The sequence below is a fragment of the Pteropus vampyrus genome, unplaced genomic scaffold (genome assembly GCF_000151845.1).
Source record: "Pteropus vampyrus isolate Shadow unplaced genomic scaffold, Pvam_2.0 Scaffold95, whole genome shotgun sequence".
Taxonomy (NCBI): Eukaryota; Metazoa; Chordata; class Mammalia; order Chiroptera; family Pteropodidae; genus Pteropus; species Pteropus vampyrus.
The window spans coordinates 930,921-949,532 of NW_011888876.1; the positions used below are offsets into that span (position 1 = coordinate 930,921).

Below are 18,612 nucleotides of genomic sequence, written 5' to 3' on the forward strand. Positions count from 1 at the left end.
ACTGGCCTCCTGCCTTTCCTTTCTCTGCAAGGAAAGTAAGGTATCAATTGTTGAGGGAGAAAAATGCCAGGAGACCTGGAGGCCTAAGGAGTAGGATAGAGAATCTGAGACAAGAGCAAGGCAAACCCCTGCCCATTTCGAAATTAACCAGGGCCCAAGAAAGAGACCAAACTCCCTTCTTCCTCCCACCTGTTCTGCAAGTCCTGGTCCCAGAACCCCAAATTGAGACCCCCCCTACTATTAGTAAATTGCTACTTTAATAAGACGTTAAATTAAAAGCTTTGTTTTTATGGGAATACGTGTTCCACATTCTAAATAACCAACTTGCAAATGATTAATGGGAACACAGTCCTTTTCTAAGTTGAAGAGAACTGTTACAGGAAAGCAGATAGCCTTCCTGACTTTATTTGACAAGGAGGAAAACCTCCAGGCCAGACCCTGTTCCTAGGGAAGTCTATCCTACAGGAAGCATTGCAACAGATCACTGACGAAACACACACACGAGCCGCCAGAACATAAAATCCTAAATCAAAAAAAAAAAAAAAAGAAAAACAACCTGCAAACTCGGGACTGTAATAAATGAAGTCAGATCCACAGTCTCCCCAACATCAAGTTCTGCCTCTGATAAAAGGCACCACTGGACAACTGGATCCCCTAAAACCTCTCAGTATAAGATGGAAACATCCAACGTTTGAGAAATGTTTCTAAAAACTCCCAGAGAATATAATGTATTATCATCCACCATCCAGGAACCAGTTCACATGCCTGACTTGCGCCACCTTTGAAAAAGATAACGGTAATCCACACTGAGTTACCGGGCACATCCCATGCTTCACACACACCATCAAAGGCACACACACACTCTACATCTCCGTGAAGAAAGTGTAGCGGGGCCATTTTAAGAGATAAGAAAACAGGCTCACAGAGGCTGCAACTTGCCAGGCAGAGCCGGATCTCTTTCACTCCAAAACCCCAGGCTTTCACCACTATACTGTGTGAGTTAAGCAGTTCTCTCCACTTGTCCCAAAACATCCGGTTTCAAACTTCAAAGAAGGACCAAGTCCAGGGAACTCGGATCTTCCCAACCATAGCTAACCTCCTGAGCCTTCACCCCTTTCAGTGCACAGGTTCTCTCCCCTGCCCACCATCTTCAGACACATTCACCTCGCTGGTAATTCTGGTTGCCTTATAGCCCTTGATGTCATCACCAGAACTTCTAAGGGAACATGTACAGAAATTAAAAGAAATGTCTGGTTTTGAATACCCTAACGGATCATACCCAATTCTATGCTCATCTGTTGGAAGGAGTGGGAGCCTCTTGTGACCTTCGAAATTTGAGACCTTTCCAGGGATGATAAAATGTAAGACAGGGTAGAAGGAATATCAAATGCTTTCAAAACATTAGCTGTGTTTGGCCGATCTATCTGCTCCTGACAGAATTTTTTAAGTTTTCTTAGCTCGAGAGGGGGGAGGGGGATCAGCAAACAGCTTCCCCGTTCTCCAGGTTACAAGTCTCTTTAAGAAGATCCTTCCCCTAGCTATTTGAGATGAACTAAAAAGAGACCACAGTGTAAATAAAAGTTACAGATGGTGGTGCCAGAGAGAGATTCGCTCATCATCTTGCACAACCAGCCTTTTTAAATTAGTGGTTTAGACGACCAAGGGCAGTTTCTCTCAATAAATTCTCAGCCACTGAAACTCCAGAGGCCAGCTTCCCAGAGAGGGAGGTGGATGAGGGGCGGGCAGATGTGGAGGAGGCTGGGACTGCGGTCCAGCAGGCCCAGGCCGACGGAGCATCCCCCAAACCCTGAGCAGGGTCTGATAAAGAAGGCAGCCCCCATCTCTGGCATCTTCCCCACGAGACCAAGCGCAGCGCGGACGTGTCCAAGGCCTCCCCTTCTGGACAAGGCGCTGCCCACCCGACCCTCGGGTAGCCGGACGCCCCGAAGTCCGGTGCATTGCGGGCCACCCACCGAACCTTCGTAGCCCCGGGTTCTTGCTCTGCCCCCAGGCCCCTCACCACTTCTCCCGCAGGGCCCCTCAACTCCAGTTCCTCCTCGGGGCCCATCGCCTCTTACCCATCGAGTTCCTCTATCTCCCGACCCCCCCACCGCCGAGCTGAGCCCCCAGCACCACACCCCTTCCCGGTCCCCGCGCCTGGCACCGCCCCCGCGCCTCCACCCGGACCCCGCCGGTGCGTCCTACCTGGCGGCGACTGCCGCTCGCCCTCGGCCATCTTCTTCCTGCCAGGAGCCGGCCCGGACGCCTGCAGTCTCCTCACCTTTCACCCCCGCACTCACCCTTCCTTTCCCCGCGCTCAGATCTTTTTGCAGAGAAATGAGCACCGGCCGGCTATAACCGAAAACCTAGAATTAAAGTCACCCCGGCGAAGACGACCGCCATGTCGGTGCGGGGCACTCAGGGAGCATGCCCAGCAACGGCCGGCTCGCGGCGGCAGCGTTCACCGGGGGCGGCGGCCATGTTGGTGCGGGGCCCCCGGCGCATGCGCATCAACGGCCCGCCGACCGGGCGCAGGGCACTGGGAACGTGGCAGCCATATTTTTGCGGGGCGGGCGAGGGCCGTTTGCGCAGCCATGCTTTTGCGGGGCGCTCCCCACCTGTCATCTTTATGTGTGGTTCTGATCCTATCCTAAGGGATGTTAGAAGACATTCCCCTGGCAACATGGTTGTGTTTTCCTACCACTCTGAGAGCAGCGCTCAAGGACACCAAACGGACTGAGATGGGTGCACACCACTGCCTCCAACAGTTTGGACGGCATTTGGAAGTGGGAGAGAACGAGCTGGACCGCGGTCCCCGAACTCCCCTCTTCCCGGTTCCACTGCCTCGTGACGTACCCCAACCTCTAACTGCGCCCCCGGCTCCGCCCCGCGTTGAGGCCCCGCCTCCGGGCCCACCCCGCACTGTCGTCCGGCCCCGCGCTCGCGCCCCGCCGTGGGCGCTAGCAACTGTCTTGTCCTGTGGCCCCGCCCAGAGAAGTCCGCCTCCCGGAGAAGCCAGCCGGGGCCCCGCCGGGCCGCTGGGTGGGCATCGGGCCGCCTTTACTGGCCGGCGGAGGTGACTCGGCGACCTTGGCTAGGAGGCTCTGGCCGGAACCTATCTACCACAGCCGCTGTGCGGACTTTGCCTATCGCGGGGAGCGGAGCAGACTGTGTGCCCACGGGCGATCTGCAGAGATGTTGGCTTTCGCCGCCAGGACCGTGGTAAGTGCCGCCGGGAACCCGGCCTGGTGGGCCCTGGACGCGGCGGGCGGTGGGCCGGACCAGCCATGCAGCTGTGCCCGAATGAGGAAACAGGCACACAGGCTGTCGAGGCAACACGACCAGGAGGCCGCTGTCCAGCCCGGCCGGCAGCTACTGGTGTGGAGTCGGTAGGTGGGCTTCCCCCGTTTGACAGAGGAGACTGAGGCTCAAGGTCAGAGGCCGGAGGGAGCCCAAGTCCTGTAGCGCTAAATTCTAGCGACCCGGAAAAGACAGTGGCACTCCGGCACTCCGGAGGACCGGGAGCCTCTTCTCACAGTTATTCTCTGATTCATGCACCCTTTGCAAGCTCAGCCTCGGCGCTCTCAGCCCAGGCCAAAGTCACTTCTCCAACCCAGTCCAGTTGGTCAGCTTCCTTGGGTTTATCAAATGGCCCCTGGGGAATTGTGTATGGCCAGAGAAACTCACGTGGAGGCATCAAGCTGAGCTGCTCAGAAAGTCCTGAGAACTGGCAGGAGGTGGCAGGTGGCAGCCCCATGCTCTCCCTCTTTATCAGTCCCTCCCCCAACCTGTCCACATATATCCCTCAGTCCTTCCCAGAGGGCAGCCTGGAGCAAGGTGCTGCTATCCTGATTTGGGTTCCTTTACACTCTACTCTAAGCATATCATTGATTGGTTGTATTTCCCTCTGTACCAAGAAGAATGTTCAAACAGGAACTACCAGGCGGAGAGCCGAAAGTACCTGTCCGCGGGCCTGTGGTAGACAGGCTCTTCCAGGATCCTAAGGCTCCATGTCACTGCCACCTGAGCTGTGTCCCCATCCCACAAACAGACTCTAGGTCATCCTCCAGGACCTGCTGGGTGACTGGATCTCTTTACTGCTCGGGAAACTGAGGCAAGGAGAGATTTGGCTAGAATTCCATTTCTGGTAACTCAAACCTAGCCCAATCTGAAAGCCATTATTCTTTGGTTTATTTTTAATATTTAAAGGCTTCCCCTCTTGGCCCCCAGCTGAATGAACCACAGCTCAAGAGAACCAGGCTTTGGTGGAAGGGTGGCCTAAAAAGGCTTCCAGGAGTACTGGAGGGAAACGGGATGGACAGGGCTCTTAGTAGCCACTGTCCGCCCATGGTCTTTCCCAGTGTCTGCTCCCTTGCACCAGTCTCTGTTTCCTGGACTGATTTTAGAGTTGCAGTGTACTCAGCAGCCAAGCAGTTTCTGTCCTCCAGCCAAGTTTTCCTTCATCAAACAGACCTACACGGAGTGAAACAGGTGGATTTTTTAATACTTCTTGGCCTGCCTCGCTGGCTCTGGGCCTATCCAGATAAAAAAGGAGGTTTTTCCAGGTCTCCTCCTACTCCAGTGCCCACCACCAGCCTCTCGGGCTCTCCCCATTTCTTACTTCTAGAAGCTAGGGCAAGTGGAGCAGCTGCTCCTGCCCCAGCCACAACCCCAGATGCCACCACAGCCACCAGAGACATCACCACTGCCACTTCTGCCTCCCCCCTGAATATTGGCTCTTATCTTCTCTTTCCAGCCCAGGCAAGTGGCTCCCTCTTACTAGGTTCTGCTCGCCCACTCGGTAGCACAGTTAGGCTTAGAGAGCCAGCCCAAGGCAGACAGACAGGGCTCAGAACCTCAGTCCTGCCATGGAAGACGGGCAACAGAAAGAGAAGGTATGGAACGGAGCTTCCGCCACTCTCCTGCTTACTGCTGCCAGCAGCCTCGGACCCACCTGTCTCTCTCTGCTCGCCTCCAGAGTCTCCCGGACTCTCTCTTTCTCTGCCACCTCTCACCCTCCTTGCCAGGCCACTCAACTTTCTCTTGCCATAGCATTGCCCCCACACTATCCCTAACCCCACCCACAGACAGGAGAAAACCCATGGCTTTATCTCCACCCAGAGATGCTGTAATCATCTGGCTCTCCCTGATTTTCTCTTCTTCCCTCCTGTTTCTCAATCTGGCAAGGGTGGGAGAAGAGGAGGTGGGGACGTCTGGGAGGGGGCAGTCACCTCACTGCCGGCTGACCCATCGCCCCAGGGTAAGAAAAGAGGGGCCCCTCCCTGTCACCTCTGCCATCCCCAACATCCCGGGCCCTGTCAAAATCGGTAGCCATACCCTCCCTCCCCCATCCCTACCTATATCCCCAGGCCTCTGAGAGGTGGACACGCCTATAGCTCGAAGGCTGGGAAGCCAGGGCGGGCGTCTCCCAAGAGGCCATCTCTGACCCCAGGGATGGGCATATAAATACCTGGGGACTGCGTCTTGGGGTTGCCAGGGCCTCTCACAGCTGGCGAGAGAATGAGCAGAATGTTCTGCTGTCTGCAGGTGAAGCCCTTGGGCTTCCTCAAGCCCTCCTCCTTGACGAAGGTGTACAGCCGCTTCAAAGCACACCAGGACTCCCTGCCCCGGCTGCCCGTGCCTCCACTCCAGCAGTCCCTGGACCACTACCTCAAGGCGCTACAGCCCATCATCAGCGAGGAGGAGTGGGTCCAAACCAAGCAGCTGGTGGAAGAATTTCAGACTGCAGGGGGCGTAGGGGAGCGGCTGCAGAAGGGGCTGGAGCGCAGGGCCAAGAAGATGGAGAACTGGGTGAGTGAGAACTGATGGTACACCGGTTCCCCCCCACCGTTCCCACGGAGGGCCAGGGTGCCAGGGGCCCCGCTGGAGGCTGCGGGTTGTTGTGAGCATCCCACACTGCAGCCCGTCGCTGCTGCACACGGAATCTTCCCATCCCCACCACTCTGGTGCATTCATTTGTGCCGCAGTTTCCCGAGCACTTACTCTGCCCCTGGCCCGAGGCAGAGTGCCGGGGAGCACGTAGCTGGTGGCCTCTTGGGGCTGATATCCCAATAGGATGGGAGAGAGGTGATTACACAGGGCGGGGTTGGGCTGCACACAGCCGGTGGGGGTCCACACCAAGCCTCAGCAGGTCAGGGCCTCGGACTCTGGAATCGGGACCTGAGAGAGTCTGGGGTCCGGCAGTTTTCCAATCTTGTTTATACCGAACTCCTTCCGATAGAATCTTCTGGCTAACGGGGCGGGGCACCCCGTTTCCAGTCACAGGGCCCTTGAGGCGCTCTGCCCAGCAGACTCTCACTGGGGGAAGGCCCACACCTGCAGGGGCTCCCCTTGTCTCCTGAGCCCTGGGCAGAGGCTCAGATCCCTGGTCGTGTGGGACCCCCCGGCTGAAGGGCACCGCCAGGTGGAGATGCAGGATGTGTCACCCACCTCTTGTCACGACGAGTGCAGTGACTTATCCTCACAGTGAGCTCCCCCCAGATTGCCTTGACCTTGAGATCCAAGCGAGCGGCCACTCCCAGCCTGATAACAGCAAACCTGAGGCCACAGGGGACCAGGGTCCCCAGTGCCACACTGAACCTTGAGCTCGTGCCTTCCTGGAGAACGCCCACTCAGGACAAGCGAAAACTCGGTTCTTCGGACTCTCTTTTTCTATGTCTTTCCTTTCTTTTCTTTCTATCAAGTATACATTTTTATTTCTAAAAGTAGCGAAATCACGGGGCAAAAATTTGTAAGATAAAGAAACACGATTTCCATTTCTGCTTCTCTTCCGCCACACCCCGGCTTTCCTGCCAGTCTTCTTTCTTCTCCATCTTTTTCTTGGCAGTGGTGTCTGATTTGCTAACGCCGATTGGCATAAGCTAAGGGGCACGCGATGGGACACTGCTCGCGGGTTTAAGCTGGCAGAAGGTTCTGGGTCTGAGCATTCATTTTGAGAATCTGTGCTCCACAGAGAGGGCAGAGGGGGACCAGCCAGGTCCCCTGGCCCTAACCAGGAAGGGGCACCGGGGTCCCCACCCACCCATCCTGACAGGCTTTGGTCCTTTCCTCAGCTCTCCGAATGGTGGCTCAAGACGGCCTACCTCCAGTACCGCCAGCCCCTCGTCATCTACTCCAGCCCCGGCTTAGTGCTGCCCAGGCAGGACTTTGTGGATCTGCAGGGACAGCTCCGGTGAGTCGCTGAGGCTGGCACAGGGCCAGGAGGTGGCGGGAGGCAGGGCTCCAGGCCTTTACGGAGTGGGCCCTGAAGTCCACTTCCCCCAGGAGATCGGCAGGGCCCCAGCCCTGTTCATTATCTTTCATGCCCACAAATAGCCTTATGAAGTAGGGAGCATCACCCCTATTTTACAGATAGGGACACTGAGGTTCAGAGCACTGAGGTTGACAAATGCCCGAGATCACCGTTCAGGACCTGGGACAGGAAGCAGGGTCTTCTCAGCTCCCAAGCTTCAGAACTGTTCACCACCACTCTGTGGTCTGGGTCCCCTCCCTCCCGCTAAACCTGAGGCTGTCCACTACCCCAGTCCTGGCGCTTCGCCCCTCCTTCCCTCTTTCTTCAGTTTACCACAGGGGTGACCTTTGTACACAGTCTCCTTTTCCACATTCAGCTATGTCACTTGCCCTGGCCTCTGTTCCAATCCTACCAAGGATAAAAATACCGGTGACCGGGATCTCCTGCCCAAGTACCAGCCACCGGTGGCCACCACCTGCTTCTCTTAAAGGCACCAAGGCCCCTTGGGAAGGTCTAGGGGTTCAAGTCCAGGAACTCCAACTGCTGGTTCCCATGTGGGAGGCCAGGGGCAGCCCAGGCGTCAGGCATGGTCACTGTGGCCCAGACAGTTCGTGGAGGAAGGCTGGGTCGCGAGGTGGCCTGGGAGACACGGAGGCTCAGAAACAGGCAGGAACCTAGCAGAGGGGACCCCCTCAAGCCACTGCCCTCCCATTCACAGTCCCCCTTCCCTGGGGTCCCAGTTCTCTCTGTAACTGATGCCTGACAGAAGGGTGACCTCTGTCCAGACTCCAGACTGTGGTTCAGGGCCTCAGGCCCTTCGTGAGTGGAACCAGTTGGCACTGACCCCTAATCTGTCCACGACCCTGCAGCCGCTCATCAGCACCTAAATTTTGCCAGGCCCTTGGCCAACAGCCTTTCCTGAGTTCTCCTCATCGCCCCCTAGAGATCGAGTGAAAGCAGGCTCAGAAGAGGGACCTGGGATTAAACACAGGTCCTGAACTTTGACTCAGCCAGGCTCCTGCCAGCAGTGAGTGCGGAGTGAAGTAATCAGGCCCTCCCTTAACCCTGCAGGTGTTCCTTACCCAGGGGCCGCGCAGCTACTGATCTCTAATTTCTTCCAGGTTTGCTGCCAAATTAATTGAGGGTGTGCTGGATTTCAAGACAATGGTTGACAAGTGAGCAGCCCGCCCCCCAACCCTACCTGCCTGGTTAACACAGCCACTCCCGCCCTGCTCTGTGAGACCCCAGGCCCCGGGTGCCTGGCAGGCTCAGAGTTCAGCCACTTTCACTTCCTGTTGGCCCCGGGTTGGAGAGACAGAGCCTGGGGATTCGGATGCCGAGGTCCTCTGCTCCAGCTGCTGCAACTTCCTCCTGGTGACCTTATGCTGAGACGCCCCTGGAATTGGTGTCCCAGCCAGAGAGGCCCCTGGGGGTTGACTGGCTCCTTCATCTCCCTGTGGCAAACTAGAGCCTGGAGAAGGGCAGGGACTTTCTTGAACCTCCTGACCCCAGCCCAGGTCTGTCAGCCCCGTGCTCAGGCCAAGGGAAGTAGGGACCCGAGGGTCTCCAGCACTGCTCACGTGAACCCTGACTCGGCCTGGCCCAGCCCCTTGCTGTACCCGGAAGCTCCCTCCTCCCCCCTCCTCCCCTCATACTTTGCCCAGCAGTCCCCTCACTGTCCCTCTGCCCCACAGCGAGACCCTGCCCGTGGAGCACCTGTGGGGGAAGCCGCTGTGCATGAACCAGTACTATCAGATCCTGTCTTCCTGCCGCGTGCCAGGCCCCAAGCAGGATTCAGTCATCAACTTCAGGACCAAGAAGTCGCCCACGCACATCACGGTGGTGCACAACTACCAGGTGGGTGGGCCCCACACATCGCCCCGACGCTGCTGCAGGGGAGGCGGGGCAGGGCCTAAAGTCCGCTCCCCCAACACATATGCCCGTGTGCCCCCAGGAACGGGCACGCCCCGGACGTCACCACTGGGTGCCCAGTTAGGCCCCGGCCTCAGGGAGGCTACGAGGGGCCATGGGCCTGCCTGGCCTGGGAAGAGCGATGCAAGACATCCTTTCCTGTCTCTCACCCTTGGCCTGACCCTGTCCGCTCCGCTGGGCCCAGGACAGCACTGGCTGTGACCTCTGGGTCGCCGGGACCAGAGGAGGCTGGGGTGGGAGGTGACTGCTGCCAGTCTGAGACCCCCACTGGCCCCCTCCTCTCTCCACCTGCCTCTGCGCCCGGACAGTTCTTTGAGTTGGACGTGTACCACAGCGATGGGACGCCTCTCACCTCGGATCAGATCTTTGTGCAGCTGGAGAAGATCTGGAACTCGTCGCTGCAAACTAATAAAGAGCCCGTGGGCATCCTCACCTCCAACCACCGCAACTCCTGGGCCAAGGCGTACAGCACCCTCATCAAAGGTGTGGGGCTCGGGGGAAAGGGCAGGGGGCACAGCCTACCTCTGCCCACACCAAGTCCTCTTACCTCCAGTCGTCGTCACTCCTGGGCCAGGGCGTACAGCACCCTCATCGAAGGTGCCCCCGGGGTCCGGGGATACATCCCGACCTCTGTCCACACCAGGCCGTGGGCGGGATTCAGTTTCTCACTGAATCCTCTCGACTCAGGGCAGGTGTCCTTAGCCCCGTTTCACAGATGAGGAAACTGAAGCTCAGTGGGGTTAAGTTCATTTCCCTCTAATAAGTAGCAGCCCAACCCCTGCTGCCACAGCCCCTCCAAACCCCATATTAGTCAGGGGCATTGTCCCCGAGTCAGACCCCTGTGTGGGATCCCTGACTGCCACGCTGGCTCCCCGTGAGACCCTGGCCTTCTGTGAGACCCTGGCCTCGTGTCTAAAGTGGACCAGGTGTTGGGCCCCGCATCACGGGCTGCTGTGGGGCTGCAGGGCCCCGTTAAGAGTGAAACACTCGGCGAATGTCCTGGAGGCCTCCCAGGCCGCCCCAGGCCTGACAACCGCATTTTGTGCCCCCTCCCCTCCCGTGCCACCTGCAGACAAGGTAAACCGGGAGTCGGTGCGCTCTATCCAGAAGAGCATCTTCATCGTGTGCCTGGATGCACCCATGCCTCGGGTCTCGGAAGACGTGTACCGCAGCCAGGTGGCTGGCCAGATGCTGCATGGGGGTGGCAGCAAGCTCAACAGTGGCAACCGCTGGTTTGACAAGACACTGCAGGTAAGGACCTGGCAGGGCCTCGACTCCCAGCCCAGACAGATACCCACACTAGGCACCCCGACAGCGTCGGGACTTCCTGCCTCTCACGTGGGCGTCCCTGGACTCCCAGCCCATAAATCAGGTGGAAGCCATCAGCTGGACGCCACTGTAATTACCGGGCAGTCAGCTCGTCATTACTGGGCCTGGCCCAGAAACTGTTGTCACCTCCAACACACCCCTTTAGCACATCAGAAAGAGCCTGGGATGCGAGGCCGGGCAGAGCGGCACAGCCTTGGCCGTGGCTTTCCCCCGCTGCGCCTGTCAAGTGGGGTGGTCGGACTCCCTGGTAGAATAGCTGCGGGGGCTTAATGAGGTATGTGGGCTCAATGGGGCAGGCCCAAGGGCTCCGATGAGTGTTAGCTCTTAATAACAGTAGTAAGTCAGCATGACTCCTGAGATGGCTTCAGAGAGGCTCTTCCTATGGGACCCAACCAGAGAGTGGCTCCAGGGACCTGGGGCTGACAGGTCCCTGTTCCCCTCCACAGTTCATCGTGGCAGAAGATGGCTCCTGTGGGCTCGTTTATGAGCACGCAGCAGCAGAGGGCCCCCCCATCATCACCCTCGTGGACCACGTCATGGAGTACACGTGAGTGTGCTTCTCTCACTCTCTACCCGTTTCCCAAGTTCCCAGTGACAAGTGACACAGGGGGAATGGCATTCTCCCTTGTGCCTGGGAATCTGTTTCTTCAAAGGAAGCCAGGAGAGGGCGTAGGTTTTAGAGCCTTAGAGACCTTGGTTTGAATTCTGGCTCTGCCACTTCCCAGCTGCATGACCCTGGAGAAGTCCCGTCCCCTCTCCAGGCCTCCTCCATTTGGCCACTTGAAAGCTGGAGTGAAGGCAGTTTTAGAAGAGCAAGCCCAAGAGTCCCCCTGGGCTGGCCCTCTCCAGCTTCAGGGACCCATCCTCCCCACCCCAGTCCCAGGGATGGACCCAGGCTCCCCCAGCACCAGCATGAGCCTGAGGCCCCCGTATCCATGCAGGAAGAAGCCCGAGCTCGTGCGGTCTCCCATGGTGCCCCTGCCCATGCCCAAGAAGCTGCGGTTCAACATCACCCCCGAGGTCAAGAGCGACATCGAGAAGGCCAAGCAGAACCTCAGCATGTGAGTGCCAGGCGCTGCGGCGGGCCTCAGGCCCGACAGGCTCCCATTCCAGGTCTATCATGGTCCACGCTGGTTCTGAGACTGCCCCCCGTGGCGATGGCGGGGGCCACCCAGTGCCTGTGCTTCACTTGCCTCCTCCCCACCCCTCAGCATGATCCAGGACCTGGACATGAGTATCACGGTTTTCCACCACTTTGGGAAGGACTTCCCCAAGTCAGAGAAGATGAGCCCCGACGCCTTCATCCAGATGGCCCTACAGCTGGCCTACTACAGGTGTGCCCCGCCCCGCCCATGAAGGGGGCGAAAGAGCGGGGGGGCGGAGGTGGGGACGACCTGCGAGGGGTGTGCTCACCCCCGTCTCCCACCCAGGATCTACGGGCACGCGTGTGCCACGTATGAGAGCGCCTCCCTGCGCATGTTTCACCTGGGCCGTACCGACACCATCCGCTCGGCCTCCATGGACTCACTGACCTTTGTCAAATCCATGGACGACTCCAGTGTGGCGGTGAGAGGTTTGGGGCAAGGGTGGGTGAGCTGGGCTTGAGCTATCAACTTTCCCATTCACTTTGCCAACACACACTGATTGAGCACTCACTGTATTCCAGCCCCATGGCGGACCTAGGAATATAACAGAAGATGGAGCCATGAATTTAGCTCTGAGCTTCCTGGCAGCCAAAGAGAAAAGGGAACTATTTACGTATTCACTCATCAGCAATGAGCTTCTTCCCTAGAAGTTCCACTTCCTCCTCTCAGGGAGCTCAGAATGTAGTGCTGGGCAGGGACTGGGCTACTGAGATGGGTGACAGGAACAGAGAAGGGACAGTGCTTCAGCTCCCTCTTACCCTCACCCCCATAGGAGCACCAGAAGGTTGAGCTGCTGAGGAAGGCCGTGCAGGCCCACCGATCCTACACTGACCGGGTGAGCGAGCCCTTCCTGTCCCTGCTTGCTTGACCCTTGGCCTCTCCCACCTGTCTGTCCATCTGCCTATCTGTCCCTGCAGCAAATGGTTGCTTACCCTTAGCTTGAACCACCCCCTCCTGAGCCTTGAGGTACCTGGAGCAAGGCTGAACATCCCCATTTTAAAGGTGGAGAAATTGAGGCTGGGCTCAGCCAGTGTTCCAGGTTCCAGGCTCACCTCTGGATCTTGTGTCATCCTCTCCCCAGCTTCCTGGAGCCCAGGATGCTAGGGGTGTACACAGTTGGACAGACAGCAGGGTTCCTGCCGTCTGACATCGAGGGCTGCGGTTGGCGGGGGGAGGCCTGGGTTCCCATTCCAGCTCTGTCGCTTGTGCCTGTGTGCAAGGCTCTGCCCATGTTACACAGACAGCTATTTAGATTTCACTGCCACCCTGCAAGAGAATGTCAGTGACTGCCCCATCTTATAGATGAAGACACTGAGGTTCCAAGATGTAAATGACCTGCCAAGGTCCCACCACCAGGATGGGCCCCGGCCATCCAGCTCTAGGCCTGTGCTTTTAAATCCTACAGTGCCCTGCCTCCCCGGGCAGGTCTCTGGGCTTTAGTCTCCCCATGTGTGAAATGAGGGCTCTACTGCCCGGACGCTCTGGTCTTGCAGGTCCCAGGGGCCGCTGAATGAAAGAGGTGTTGCTGCCACAGCCTTCTGGGGAGGGCAGTGGCACTCTGCGGGCCCACAGCCCCTGCCCCTGACCGCGCCCCCTTCTGCAGGCCATCCGCGGGGAGGCCTTTGACCGGCACCTGCTGGGCCTGAAGCTGCAGGCCATCGAGGACCTGGTGAGCATGCCTGACATCTTCATGGACACCTCCTACGCCATCGCCATGCACTTCAACCTCTCCACTAGCCAGGTGGGCCACTGCCCCGGAGCCGTCTGGGGACCCCTGCCCTCTGAGCCCCTGCCACTGCCCTAGCTGCCCTGGGGTGGGGTGGAACAGAACTTACTGGAGCCAGAGCTGAACAAAGGCTGCACTAACTAGAGCCAAGGTCTAGAACACAGTCAGACCTTGGTGGCGGTGTGGCCCGTGCAGGCCATCACAGGCCGCTACCAAAGTAGCTGAGGAACTGGGGTCAGGGGGCTTCACTGCAGCTCAGGCAAGCTGAGGAGGAGTCAGCCCCACCCCCGGGGTAGGATCGGCTTCATTTATTCACTGATCAGACGTGAAGGAACAATCCGATCCACGCCAGCCAGTGCCAGGCACTGGGACACAACATAGACTACCGCCCCTGCCCCCAGGGGCTCATAGTACAGGCTGGAAGCACAGGAACTGAGGCAAGGACGGCCCTCTGGGAAGTGCTGGGGGCTCAGGCAAGTCCCAAGGAGAGAGCAGCTAAAAGCCCTCCAGGAATGTCAGGGGAGTCTCCATAGAGGGGTGATGCTAGAACTGTACCCCAAAGGACAAGAAGGAGTTACCTGTTTGATGGAGAAGAGGAGAAAACATCTCGGGCAGAGCATAGCGGGAACAGAGATGTGGAAAAGCAGGCCAGCACCACCCCAGGGCTGGAGGGGACCTGGCGGGGTAGGGACGAGAGCCTTCATCCTGTGCCGCCCCCAGGTCCCCTCCAAGATAGACTGCGTCATGTTCTTCGGGCCCGTGGTCCCGGACGGCTATGGCGTTTGCTATAACCCCATGGAGGCCCACATCAACTTCTCCGTGTCAGCCTACAACAGCTGTGCCGAGACCAACGCTGCCCGCCTGACGCACTACCTGGAGAAGGCGCTCCTGGACATGCGCGCTCTGCTGCAGAGCCACCCCCGGGCCAAACTCTGAGCCTCCCGAGCTCGGGCCTGCCAGCGCCACAGCCAAGCCACCTCCGGGTGGGCCACCCACCAGGGCTCCACTCTTTGCTCCCTCTCCCCTTGGGCCTCACAGATTAGACCGAGCCAGGAATGGCACCCCTTAGTGGGGCCGGCAGGCCTGAGCCAAGTGCCTTCCATGAGTCATCCCAGCACCTGCAGGGGCCACGTCCTGGGCTGTGTTCAGAGGCTGAGCAGGACGTAGGCCTAGGCACTCGGTGCATCACCCACATAGGCCTTCCTCTGGGGAAAGGAACCAGCTGAGCCCATCCCCCACCAGGGTGGGAGACCAGGAAGTCCTTTTCTTGATGGCTCAGCTCTGGCCAGTTCTTACCATTTGCACGGCCAGGCCAGGTCTGACCTGAGTCCCCGAGCTCCCAAGGACCTAAAGACAGGGCTGCCTGGAGCAGGGGCTCGAGTCCTCTCCAAGCTGAGAGGCCAGGGTACGGGGTGTGCTGGAAAAGGGAAGGGGACGCCCGGGGCCTCGCCCAGCCCGCCTTGGCCCGTGGGGCCATCTCCCGCTGGGCAGCCATGCTCTTTTGGAGAATGTGGCTCAAGAGCCCTGGCTCTCTCGCTTCTACTCGGCTTGATTCCTGAACCACATTTCTAATTGTACGATAACACGCAAGGTAATTAATAAAGGGGAAATTTGTTGTCGAAGAGGCGTTCCAACCGAGGAGGCAGGCAGGTGGGGGCGGGCGCCTGGCTGCCTTCCAGCTTTCCCTGCATCTGGGGGCCGGCGTCCAAGCAGCCAGTGGGCCTAAGAGGGGCCCTGAGGCTCAGGTCAGGGAGCCAAGGGCCAGCTCCAATCATGGGGCCCTGGGCCAGAGGGGCACCAGATCCAAGACTACATCCTCACAGACAACTCCCACCTACCCGTGACCTGGGCCTCTCCAGTCCCATGGGCTGTGGGTGGGGACAACTCTCCCAAGGGGCTTTGGGGCCCTATAGGCTTGGGCCTGGTGGGCCTTGTGTGGCCGACACCCAGAGCCCACGGCCTCATCCTGCTGCCTCCCACTGAGACCAACAGAAGTGGTGCTCCAGATCACATGGCCATCTGCTCAGAACCCGAAATCTGCCTGCCGCCAACGCCATGCACCTGGCACAGGCGGGGTGTCCTGCCAAAGTCAAGTGAGCTGTTGGTAGAGAGAGGGGTCTCTCCCTCCAAGAGGGACACTCGGGCCCCTAAGGCGGATGTGAAAACCCAGAGCAGCTGCCGTGGGGTGGGTCTGGGAGAGGCACCTCGTGGCCTGGCTGACCTGTGACAGGCACGTGACAATGGGTCCTGTGGTTTTCTCCCATTTTTCAGACGACGAAATTGAGGCTCAGAGAAGTTAAGGTCATCAGGCCACTAAATGGCAGAGCAGAGGTTCTCAGAGGTCACATTTTTGTCTCCTTCGGGCCAGGGTATGGAGCCCCTGTAGCCAAGCCCCCAGCCCCACGCCACACCCACCCAGATGACCTAGGGCAGGGGTGGAGAAGGAGGGAGGCCATGAGTGGACACTGCCCCAGACTTGGGCCCATGGGCCGGTGAGGAGGGAAGACCATCACGGCTTGTGAGGCACCGGGAGGCGCTGGCTGGGCCGGGACGTCGACCTGGTGGAACCGACCCGTATTGGGCCGGGGGACCCGCTGGGCCTGACCGAATCCCCCCGCAGCCATGCAGGGGTGTGCACTCAGGGCGTTCTCGCTCTCCGATGAGGCAGCGAGAGGGTGTGCCACTTGCCCAAGGTGCCGGGGAGCGTGGAGTAGAACCCAGACGAGGGTGTTGCCCTCAGCCTGGCCACTCAGGCCCCCAGCAGGGCCGGCAGCGTGGGGTAATGCCCTTCAGGGGCCATGAGCAGGAGGACCTGGGAAGGAACACCATGACAGTACACAGCCTGGGTGCCATCCGTACGGCGGGGGTGATGCTGCCCCCTCTAGGGGTTACTGGGAGTCCCAGGAAGCACGGACCCACAGCAGGAGTTGAGTGGGTGCTGGGTGAGCAGCACTAAGGTTGGGCCGCAGGGGAGGTGAGAGCGAGCCAGGCCAAGGACACTGCATGGACAGACACTCACGACCCCCAAAACTCGAGTTCTAAGAACCATATGGATCTGAATATAAGGCAGGATTTTCCCCAAAACACTCCATAAGTGAGGACATCCATTGCCTTTCAGTTGTCACAGGCCTCCAACGAAGGCCCGCTCAGCAGTTGAGAGCCACAAAGCGCTGTTGGGGAGGGCACTTTGACACCTACAATAACCCCAGTCAGTGGTGGATGGAATGCGGAGAGGGAAAGAAAAGGCAGAGAAACAATGACATTTAGTAATTACTCCTGAGGTCGTGACCTGTGACCTCACACTTTGAAGTGCTGGATGTGGGACAGGCAGGTGCTTTAAAGGTCTCTGGACACACAGGAGATAAGTGCTGAGGTTACACACCTACGGGACTGATTTTTAAAGTCCACTGTCTGGGTCTATGGCCATGCCACCCTGAACAAGCCCAATCCTGTCTGATCTCGGAAGCTCAGCAGGGTCGGGCCTGGTTAGTACTTGGATGGGAGACCACCTAGGAAGACCCGGTGCTGTACACGTAAAAAATTAAAAAAAAAAATAAGAGATTGTAAGCTGACAAGGTCCTTGCAATCCGTGAAGTCAAAGAGTTGCCTTGCCTAAAGAAAAATTAAATTAAAAAAAAAATAAAATCCACTGTTCTGGATGTTATGCCAATGGGCACTTGTGGCTTGGGACAGAAATTCCAGTGACCGAATTGTGCATGAAATCCAGAAAGTGCTGTTGTATCCATAACCGCTTAGCCAGTGGACCCAGGGGAATTTGGTCAGCTGACCCAGAGATGGCCCCTGGGGCAACCAGATCCTGATGCCAATGATGCAGATGAAGAACTTAATTTTTTTTTTTAAAGATATGAGTGAAAAAGAACGATTCTAAATTCATATATTTTGTGCAATACGTTATTTGAAATTTAAACACGTAATAAACTAATGAACTAAAGATGACTCAGCTTTTACTAGATCCCCTAATTTTGTCTATCCAGGTTAGCGTGAACTGAACTTTGGCTCTCTTCCTGGGAAAAGGGCAGTGGCCGGCTGGCCAACGGCGGAGGCGGAGGGCCAGACCTCACAGGCCTACGCAAACGCCCCGTTAAAGACTTGGGCTTTTATCTGAGACATGGAGGGTGTTTAGGAAGATGCTGAGGAAGTGGTAGTAAGGGGCTGATGATGGAGAGGAGGGAAGCCTGTGGGGAGACCCTGCAGCCTCCAGGCAGGGACTGGGGGGAGCGGGGGTGGGCCCACAGAGTGGACGGGGAGGCAGAGAGAGGTGGACATTTCAAAGACACTTAGGAGGCAGAGTGAGCAAGGCTTGGAGACCAACTGAACAGGAAAAGGAGGAGCTGGGCTACCTGAAGGTGGGTGGTGGGTGGGGACAGGTGTCAACTGGGGTGAAAGCAGTGAGTTTACCGGGGACCCAGGGAATAGCCAGGGCTCACCGGGCAGCCCCTCCCTCCCTCCACGCAGACTCCTTCTGCCCTCCCCTCTGGTTTACTAACCGTGTTCAGGCTGCTAGGAAACCTACCTGTTGAGCTCGTTTTTCAGCTATTGGAATTTTCTGTTGATTCTTTTTAAAATCTGCCAGGGTTCACCTTACAGTTTCCCATTCTCTGCAGATATTTTCAAGTGTGTCTTTTACATCTTTAAAACATAAAATTTACAGTCTGTGCCTGATCATTCCGGCACCTGAGGTATCTGCGGGTTTGTTCCCACTGTTTACTGATAGTTCTCCATCACGCTGTCATCGCCTCTGTACCTGGCCATCTTTATCCACATTCTGTTCATTGTAATTTAAAAACTATTCATACAAGTAATTGAAGTCTAGGATGTAGGCTCCTTCCTCCAGAGATGTTTGTTTCTGCCTCACCCTGGGGTGAGGTCACCTTAACTGAATGTCAAGGTTCTGTGGATTGCTGGGGGCCCTAACCCAGCCTCAAGCTCACGTGAGGACAGGATTACTTCTGACCCCCTCACCCTACGGTGTAGCAGTTCTTAGCTCAGTGAATCAAAGATTAGACTCCCCACCTTGGCCAGCCCTCGGGGTCAACTTAACACACTCCCACAAGGTCTCCAAAAACCCAGCTCAGTTTGCATTATTTTTTCCAAAGCGAGATCCTCACTCATGCACGTGCTCAAGAAATATTGAATTAAAAACTGGAGGTGTTTATCCCGGCAGAGGCTGAGGAAGGGCACGCTGGCTGTCCCCAGTCCTCCAGGAC

General features: G+C 57.6%; 2 protein-coding genes and 1 pseudogene across 4 annotated transcripts in view; 2 read left to right on the plus strand and 1 right to left on the minus strand.

Moving 5' to 3' along the window:
• The first annotated feature begins 2,898 nt into the window (after nucleotides 1–2,898).
• On the plus strand, nucleotides 2,899–15,006 carry CRAT (carnitine O-acetyltransferase). 3 transcript variants are annotated; one of them, XM_011364138.2, is made up of 15 exons: nucleotides 2,899–3,222; nucleotides 4,757–4,895; nucleotides 5,548–5,811; nucleotides 7,074–7,192; nucleotides 8,374–8,427; nucleotides 8,947–9,109; nucleotides 9,493–9,667; nucleotides 10,257–10,435; nucleotides 10,960–11,060; nucleotides 11,455–11,574; nucleotides 11,725–11,847; nucleotides 11,944–12,079; nucleotides 12,431–12,493; nucleotides 13,262–13,399; nucleotides 14,211–15,006. In XM_011364138.2, the coding sequence occupies exons 2-15, from the start codon at nucleotides 4,869–4,871 to the stop codon at nucleotides 14,247–14,249; spliced, it is 1,701 nt and encodes a 566-aa protein (XP_011362440.1). In that variant the 5' UTR covers nucleotides 2,899–3,222; nucleotides 4,757–4,868; the 3' UTR covers nucleotides 14,250–15,006. The 3 variants fall into 3 exon arrangements, with proteins under 3 accessions (XP_011362440.1, XP_011362439.1, XP_011362438.1); XM_011364137.2 differs by having other exon boundaries at nucleotides 2,900–3,222; nucleotides 14,105–15,006; XM_011364136.2 differs by lacking the exon at nucleotides 4,757–4,895 and having other exon boundaries at nucleotides 2,900–3,222; nucleotides 14,105–15,006.
• Nucleotides 11,072–18,612, minus strand: part of MIGA2 (mitoguardin 2) — a 42,788-nt gene continuing 35,247 nt past the window's right edge. The window contains exon 17 of the transcript XR_002781328.1: nucleotides 11,072–11,082. The gene's annotated coding sequence lies outside the window, so the exon portion shown is untranslated. The remainder of the gene's footprint in view (nucleotides 11,083–18,612) is intronic.
• LOC111742508 lies at nucleotides 16,800–16,918 on the plus strand (annotated as a pseudogene).